This window comes from Hibiscus syriacus, unplaced genomic scaffold (genome assembly GCF_006381635.1).
Source record: "Hibiscus syriacus cultivar Baekdansim isolate YM2019G1 unplaced genomic scaffold, ASM638163v2 tig00002511_pilon, whole genome shotgun sequence".
NCBI classification, from domain to species: Eukaryota; Viridiplantae; Streptophyta; class Magnoliopsida; order Malvales; family Malvaceae; genus Hibiscus; species Hibiscus syriacus.
This window is the reverse complement of record NW_024061932.1, coordinates 4,236,323-4,245,410: the sequence shown is the minus strand read 5'-3', so window position 1 is coordinate 4,245,410 and position 9,088 is coordinate 4,236,323. Positions and strand designations below refer to the sequence as shown.

At 33.5% G+C, this 9,088-nt stretch overlaps 1 protein-coding gene across 1 annotated transcript; it reads right to left on the bottom strand.

The window, feature by feature from the left end:
* Positions 1–6,857: 6,857 nt before the first annotated feature.
* On the bottom strand, positions 6,858–8,123 carry LOC120147537 (the record flags this gene model as incomplete). The annotated part of the gene is made up of 4 exons (XM_039160886.1): positions 6,858–7,286; positions 7,374–7,538; positions 7,732–7,920; positions 8,022–8,123. Coding segments are annotated over 4 exons (885 nt in total), but the record flags the coding sequence as incomplete, so codon positions are not given.
* Between the last annotated feature and the right edge of the window lie 965 nt (positions 8,124–9,088).

Below are 9,088 nucleotides of genomic sequence, written 5' to 3'. Positions count from 1 at the left end.
GATAAGGATTGATAGAAAAAGTTTAAGATGAAAAATAGGGATATGTGTATTATGAATTGGATAAGAATTTTACAAAGAATAAGATTTGTGCAAGTAGTGTTAACTATCAGAGTTATGAAAATGCGATAAAGATTGATAATCAGGGATAAGTATAAGTGATATGAAAAGAGTATGAGAGCCTGAAGAAATATATGATCTATGTCACAAGGATATCTTAATTTGTGGAGGAGTAAAGGGATAAGCAAATTAAATGAAAAAGGGAATTAAAGGATTAAGTATAATAAATGTTATATAGAAGTGTAAGTTATAAGTTCGATACAGAAGTAAGAAAAGTGTGCAAGTTGACGTGAAAAGATTGTTTGATTTCGTAAAGTATATGTTTAATCATATTTGATGAAGATTTAATGTTGTGTTTCTCGGTCAAATGAGTGTTATCAGAGAAATAAGAATTTAGTTATACATATTAAGGAAGTTTAAGATCTAGTTGAATGATTATATTCTTTTGATCAAGTTGGCAAGGGAAAAGCCTGTTATTTTTTAATGATAACAGGAGAAAGATTTGGTTTATGGGACAAAGCAATTAGGAAAGGACGAAAGGAATCAATCTACGTCATTCACTCAATAGGATGTGCATCCAACTGAACGAGTTTATAATTTGGACGCAAATGAAGATTTTGAGGATCCAGAGATTATGGCAGATAAATTTCAATAATATGGTAAAGTAGTTTTGATTTGAATAGATTTGAGATTGATATAGTTACATGCTAATGATTATTAAAAGGAGAAGTGAAAATAAGTTAGAGGTGATAAGTAATGAACTGTTAGAGATCGATTAGTAGGGCAAGGTTTTCAAGTGAATTAGTTGTGTTAAGTTTGTATATAGTATGAGCAAAATTTTTAAAACAAAATTTTGTACAAGTAATAGTAATCACTGAGGTTTTATGTAGTGAGTTTTGAATGAGAACTGTATATAAGTATAAGTTTAATAGGAAAAATGATTGATATATCTTTCTATGAAGTGAAAATTCGAGGACGAATTTTCTTAAAGGATGAGAGATTTGTAACATCCCAAAAGTTGGGTTATTGACTAAAATATAAGTTTTTGAAATTTGGTGATTAAATTATGGAAAGTTATAAGTTCAAGGACTTAATTGGGAATTTTAATTAAGAGGATTGGTTTGTAGAGATGAAAAGATTTAAGGGAATAATGGTAATTTGACAACCAAAATAATTATTTGTTATGGTTATAAATTAACCACGTGGAAGAGAAAAGGGAGAAAAAGGAAAGCTAGAACCTTCTCTTCATCTTTCTTCTTCTTCTCTTTACCGTGACCCATAGCTTGAGGTAAAGAAGATTTCATTTGGTTATTTTTGTTAAATTAAGTTTGGTTTTGTTTCTTGAGGGTGTTAGAAAAGGTATGGAAGCTTAAGGAGTGGTAGAAACTTAAAAGAATGGTAAATTTTGGGGATTTAATATAAGGGGTTTACAAGTGAATTTTTGTATAATAAGGTTTTTGAAGTTCTATTGATAAATTTGACTTGTCATTAGAAGGATTAAGAAGATTGAAGCCATAGAAATGAATTTAGAACACATGGAAAAATTGGTGAAATTCATTGATTTAAGAATTTTGGTTAGTTATGAAAGATAATGAAGTGTTATGAGCTTTAAAGAGGGTTTGTATGTATATGGATGAGTTTTAAGGTGTAAGAAAAAGTTAATAAGTAGAATTTGGAGGTAAGTGTTTAATTTTCGGGCTTAAAAATGAAAATCTGGGCTAGGAAGTATTGGTATCATTTGAGTAGGTACCTATACCTTAAGACAAATTATGAAGAACTGACTCATGGGGTATCGATACATGTATGAATAGTATCGGTACCATATGGAAGAGGTATCGATACCTATGTGGAGGATATCGATACCTGGGAAATTTCAAAGCTAATATTGGTATCAATACCTGGGTGGGGTATCGGTACCCTAGCATAGAGGTATCGACACCTTGAGGGTGGTACCTATACCACTTAAGTTTGAAAAGTTGGAATTGAAGTTTTATTTGTTTTTGTATTAAAATGGATCATATCAAGTAATTCGAATATCGATATTAATTAAATTTCGTACTCGTGTAGATATCGATCGGAAACAAAGTTATGAAAGGTTGTCAAAGTAAGATTCGCAAGAGAGAACAAGAGATTGGTAGTGTCCATTGAGACCCAAGTGAGTACATGATGATAAGAGTAAGTTGTGCTATGGAATTAAGACTAGTGATAAGTCTAATTCCTATATTAGGTTGCATAGTATATGAATATAAGTATAAAAGGATACGAGGATTAGATGTTTTTGAGTTCATGTATATGTTAAAGGTAAGTACATTTGTATATGTGATATGTATGAATACATGTATGTGTGAATATGCCTAGTATATATTACATGTAGGTGATTTATATGAATATATGATAGTATGAGTCGAAGCATGATTAGGATTGTGTATTATGTGAATGTGCCTCGTTTGCATTACATGTTATGTAACATGAATTTATGTGATATGTGTTATATGAAAATGATTTATGAAACAATACAAGAATGATACCTTAGTTACTCGATAATAAGTCATAAGATTACATGCATATGTAATATAAATTATAAGATGAGAAAATATTTGTTTACATGTATATGAGAAGATATAAGAACAAGAAACAAGCCTAGGGATATGTGAATACAAAATCATATGAAAACGTGATATGAGATATGTGATAAGAAGATATGAAACTCCAAGTGAGTATTACACGATATATGTGATAAGAAGCCATGATATGTGTATATGATATGAATATGTGAAGTTATGATAACATAAATAATAATGCCATGATATGTGTTATGAGAGCTAGGGGTATAGTTGGCTTGCCAAGAGTCGAGGGTTCTATGTGGTCCTTCAGGACATATGTGTTCTATGTGGTCCTTCAGGACATAGTGGTCTTTCGGGATAAATTCTACGCGCCCCTAGTGGGAATATTACGAGTTGTGGTGATAGCATATGTGCACAAGCTCTATGTACTCACATACCTTAAGTTCTCAAAAGTATACATGGACTTTAAAGATAATAAATAACTTGTGATGATAATATGTGTGCTCTATTGTGAAATGGTATTGTGCTATATGATGTATATAAATAATGAGTTAATGATAATAATAATAAGCATATGTGTATTGGTTATATGAAATGATATGTGATTATGTATGATATGATACTAGTAATGATTCATGCATTGTGGTTAGTTAGAGTTTATGTTATATGTTTATGTCAAGTATATGCTATATGATAAAAATGAATTAGGGATAATAAAATATGTAATGATAAACATGTTAATGATGGTTTAAGTATGTATACCAGTATGAGGTTGTATTATATGATATGTACATATATTTGTTAGTTGTTAGTATATATATGTATTTACATGTCTCACTATGTTTATGACTTAGCGTGTAAGTGTCTTACACGTAGGTGTTGATAAGCAAAAGGATCAAGTTTAGGACCAGCGGAGCAGCATACCTCCACTCGTAGATTAGATCAGAAATATTTTGTGAAGTATGTCTTGTTATATAATTTAGTATGTTGGCATGTAAACAAAGTCATTTATTATGTACACTCTGATGAGGTTTGGTAATGGTTTGAACATGTTTATGTAAAAGAATAACTTTATAGAATGAAAGTTTTAAATTTTCTATGGTTTTTATAAAAGTACATGTTTTGACTAGTCAATGTGACACCTCGGATTCTTATCCGGGTCGGATACGGGTTAGGGGTGTTACAGTTACAGTCCATAGTCTCAACCCCTGTAACTTATTTTTCTCTCAATTAACCGATCATCCAAAATCAATCTTTGGATCATAATCCTTATGTGGACTAACCATGGCATTTGTTTGTTAAATCCAACTCCGTTTTAGTTTTGGAAAACCCCGACTCGAATTATAACTTCTCAATGAGAATTGAACCCGATTTAATTTCCCTTAACGGATCGTCACTAAGTGTGTTCACAAAAGTCAATATGCTACAAGTCAATCCTTCCTCCCAAATGTTAATCGACATCGTAATCAATCCAATGTGCACTTTTTTAAAAAGAAAATGTTTTTGATTATAAAAGGATGACTGATTGCCTATCCTTGTTTCCAGAAAACTAAAAATGTAACCCAAAGGGTATGAAGTGCTTTTCAATTATCACATCGGAATTGAGTCATCGCTTCATCCTTTAACTTATGAAAAACTTAGCTAAGCATGGTAGAAACCATACTTAGCATTTTAAAAGTAAAGAAAACTTGAAAAGAAAAATAAAGAAAAGAAAAATTAAAAAGAAAAGTAATTTCATAAAAACTAAGAAAAGGAACAAAAGAATTCAAGAGATGAGATATATGATTTTCAGTTCACCCTAATGGCGTATTTATACTATCCTAAAACCCTAAAATTGTAGAAAGAAATTACAAAAGATAATTCTTGGAAAATATTCAAACTTAATCCTAAAAATAAAAGATAATTCTTAAAAATAAAGAAAAATCATAATTTAAACTTTAGATGTGCGGTTAAGCCTTCTGTCTCCATGAGAATGCTGACTGGACCTTCTAGAAAGTGCTAACTAGATGTCACGTTGGACAAAATCATGCTCCAATTCATGCGTACTAAGTCGGCCTTGATTCTAGAAAATAAAAAGTCAAAGAATTTCATCTATTTTAACACCATTTCTATAATTCACTGCCCTATATAGAAAATGAATGAAAATGCCCAACTCAACAACCTAAATCGACTAATCTAGGAGTAATCATCAACAAAATATTAATTAATTTAAGCACTAATCATTAGAGAACATCGATTCCCACCTCATTCGAATGAAACCCCGATATCCCAAAGTAATGACACTAGTGTCATACTCCACAAAAGAGCCAATAAAGTTTTCAAACTGTCTTGCCACCTGTTCTGATATGTAACCCACCAGTAAATCATTAACAAGAATCCAAAAGTCTACCCTTCCTAAGGCCACTAGCATCAAATCCTCTTGGTTCTGCAATCGGTGAAGAATTAGTAGATAAGAATTAAAATACCACAGACCATCGACAACTAATCGATTCGCATCCATCTCATGGTATAACTAAAAAGAAGTAACGCCTCTTCCCTAATTCAATGATAGAAATTCCCCCAATCGGATGCTAAACGTTTGCCAACGTGATTCTCATGGCCTGAAAATTGACCATGCCTGATGTAAGAAATCTGCCAACAAATTAGTGTTCAAAAGAAATTGGTTTTGGATTGTCCGATTGTTCTATGGTCACCGCTTCTTCCTCCTCCTCCCCCATTTGGAGATTTTCTAAATCTTGCTCAATCTCCCCCATAATCCTATAACTAGGTATGGGCATGGGACCCGAATCCGACGGTTTCTGACCCAACCCGATCCGAAAAAATATATAATTTTATTTATATATTTACGAATAATTAAATAATACATCTCTATATATTATTTTTTCAATTAAGTCACTATTTTTATTGAATAAAAATAATATTTTTATTATTATTTCGGGTCGGTCGGATTTTTAAGTTTTATATCAGATCGGGTCGGTCGGATCACGGGTGGATGATTCCTTATTTTCGGATTGTGTCAAATGGACCAAAAATCCGACCCAATCCGACCCATGTCCAACCCTACCTATAACTACACAGAACATATACACAAAAAACTAGAGTAGCAAAAACTAGTTTACTGAGACGATTCAAAAAACTTTCAAAAAATGGTAGAGATAGAACGAGCCACGAAGCATAGAAACCCTAACGCAATGAGTCTTATAAGTTGTGTTCGAAAAGGCGATACATTTGATGCCGTAGAATTCAATACTAATAAAAACATTACAATTCTAATAATCATAATTAGAATTAAGATTATTAACTAAGATTAAATTTAAAATATAAAATTAACTAAGACAAATTTATATAAATTATTATTTAAATATAAAATCTTTTAAAATTATCCCAGACTTTAAATTTGTAAAGGTTGTTTGTTAGGATTTATATCAAAGCAAAATGGGACAGATAAATAAAATAAATTTAAATCAAATCAAATAAAGCTTATAAATTATAGGAATTTTTAATGGTTTTAAATTAAATGAAATTAAACTTATAAATTATAGGATTTTTAATGGTTTGAATAGAAAGTAGTGGTGTTAGGCGGTTATCCTATTTAGAATTAGTGGGCAATCGTAATCGATGGTAATATTCAAAAAAGAAGAAAAAAAATGAATTAAAGAAAAAGATGAATAGACATATGGTTAAAGTTTTAGCTTTCAGCTTTGTTTGTAAGAGTATGTATATCTCTGGAACTAGACAGTAGAATGGTTGGTGTTAATCTTATAGTTGATGGTTATTGATGAGTTTGCATGTGAGCATATTCGACTGTTAAACGATAGATTTAATCTGTAACGAGATTGACAACAGTTATATAGGGACTATAATAAACTGGAGACAATGACGAGATTACCTCTAAAAAGTCATGTGATATCCTAAAAAGAATTCGAAGTACTCGATATTCTTCATGGATAAGAATGACAACAATACGAAAGTATACAGTAAAGTGACAACGAAAGAGGTATAACATAATTTATATAAAATAAGAAGTTGTTCAAGTGCACTGGAGAAATGTTTAATTTTCTTATTTAATCGTGGACAAAAGCCATGCATGCACAATTAAACACACACAAATCCTTCAGTAAAAGAAATGAATCAAGAATATACAGGGTCCCTCCTTCCTACATCACCCTTTATTAAGATTATAAACCATAATAAGAACAAAAAGAAAGAGTTCAAATCAAACACATGCTACAAAAGTCACTTAACACAAATATAAAGGAAAAAAACTAAACAAGGAAGAAGATTCCGATGGTGGTGTTTCTCTTCCATGATTAGATGCTGATGGTGGGATAGGATCAGTTCCCAGTTGGCTACATTATCGGCTTCGAGTGGCGGACTAGTGATATTCATGGTCCCCTCCTTAGATGCCAAAGATGGAGGGCTGAGCTCCGCCACCTCCGACAGCGACGTCGGGGATTCACAGAGCATGCTTGAGTAAGGGAAATTAAAGGGATATCCAACTTCTGTAACTTCTTCAACTCCCTCGTATAAGTACATTAGGTCCTGCATGCTCAGTTGGTGATACTCCACTACTTCCCTTAGAAACCGGTTCTCTCTCGCGTATATTGAGTTCTCATGCGCCAAACGTGCCTTTTCTGCCAACAGACTCTCTAGTTGGAACCGAATCTGACATGATCATCATATGTTCAAAACGTTGTTAATTATTGCTGTTAATTGTGCATGATGGAAAGGTATGGGTATACATCTGTTTACCAAATCATCATCTTCAGGAATATCCCCTTTCTCCCTACACTCCCGAAGGATCTTGTTTTCCTCTTCTAGTTGAGCACATCGTTCCTTTGCGAATGCTAAATCTTCTTTAACAGATTTCAGCTCCCGGAGAAGCAGTTTCGCTTTAGCTGCCGTGGCCATCGCAACCTGTGAAGCCGATATCTTAATTGCATTCTCATATGTAATCTACTTGAGCTTCAGCCATAATGCAGACTTGAATGCAATTTCCTATAATGCAACCTACATCTAACTTTATTATGGACACATGAATGACCTAAAGAAGTACTGAAATCGATGCTTCCTCCATATGATTCAATGAGACAAAAGTTTGCCACCATACGTCGCGAGATGCCTTGATCTGGTTTTGATTGTTGGTTTGAATTTGGAGTTGTGTCGGTTGCTGCAACGTGCAATTTAGACCGTGAACCTGATTTTCTGCCCTGGGACTGCTCCCTTTCCTCCGGATTTTAAGATTGCGCGTTTCTTGGATGATATCATGGGTTTTACTTCCCACTATGGTTCGACCATCCTGCAAATGTAGCACTCAGTTTGTTCACTAATGCAGAGTAGGTGAAAAGCAATAAAAGAAACTCATGAGATTAGAGGATTTGTATCCCAAAAGCACTCAACTTCAGATGCTCTCACCTCAAATGTATCACCTATGTGATTAAGGGAAGTGTTGAGCTTATCCGAGCCCCTTCGTATTCGAGGACTCTCGATTCTTCCATGGCCCTACAAGAAGCATTGGTATATAGCAAAATTAATGTGTATGATCATAATTTTCCTCTCATGATAAGTTGTCTTGGCCCCAACCAATATAGAACTAAATAAAAAAACGAGTCACCTGGCCATGGGAAGTTGTTGAGGCATCTGACAGAGGCGATGATCCGACACCACGAGGTGTTTCGGTTTCGTAAGGCTCAGAGAAGTCGTCGTCTTCCTCGAGAATGGCTTTGGCTTTCCTAGCCAGAACACCCCAGAACCCTTTGGATTCATTTCTTGAATCTTCAAAGGCATTGAACCCCTACAATTAAGCATCTCAACAAGGAATTAGACCACAAAGTTCCATGATTTAGGCACATAAAAATGAATTAAAATGAGCATGTGGAGAGAATTCTGATTAAAACGCCAATAACATACACTACAAAACAGATCATTTCTCATCAAGATATATGGTTAAATGAAATGAGACAAAAGAGAGATGATTTCTTATCTTATCTGAAATGAAATATACGGTACCTTAGATGTAGCAGAGAAAGAATGGGAAGGGGTTAATGTTTTGGCTTTGAAGGTGTCTGCGGCGGCGGCTGCTACAGGCGAGTGGTCGATCTCTTCCTTGAATGTCGCCGATTTGATTAATGCATGCCTTCTCCTATATGCCATTTCAATCTTCTTCTCCTCCTCCTTCTCTCTTGTTTAATTTAGTGGTGGTGCCAGCCAATTGAATTGCCAAAATATTATTTGTTTCCTTTACGTTAACTAACTTCCCCTCCTTTTTTTAACCAACCACATCAATATAAATTTGTTTATTTATTCAAACTAGAGAAATTAAAATGGTCCAAAAATAAGTTTTTGCCTTTTGCTATGTGTGAAGATACAGATTAAGTTGCAACAATTTGAGTAGGGATGCTAGGCCTAGTGAGCTAGCATGTTACCTGTGTTCTAAACATAAACCTTGTTACAATTGAAATAGTTGT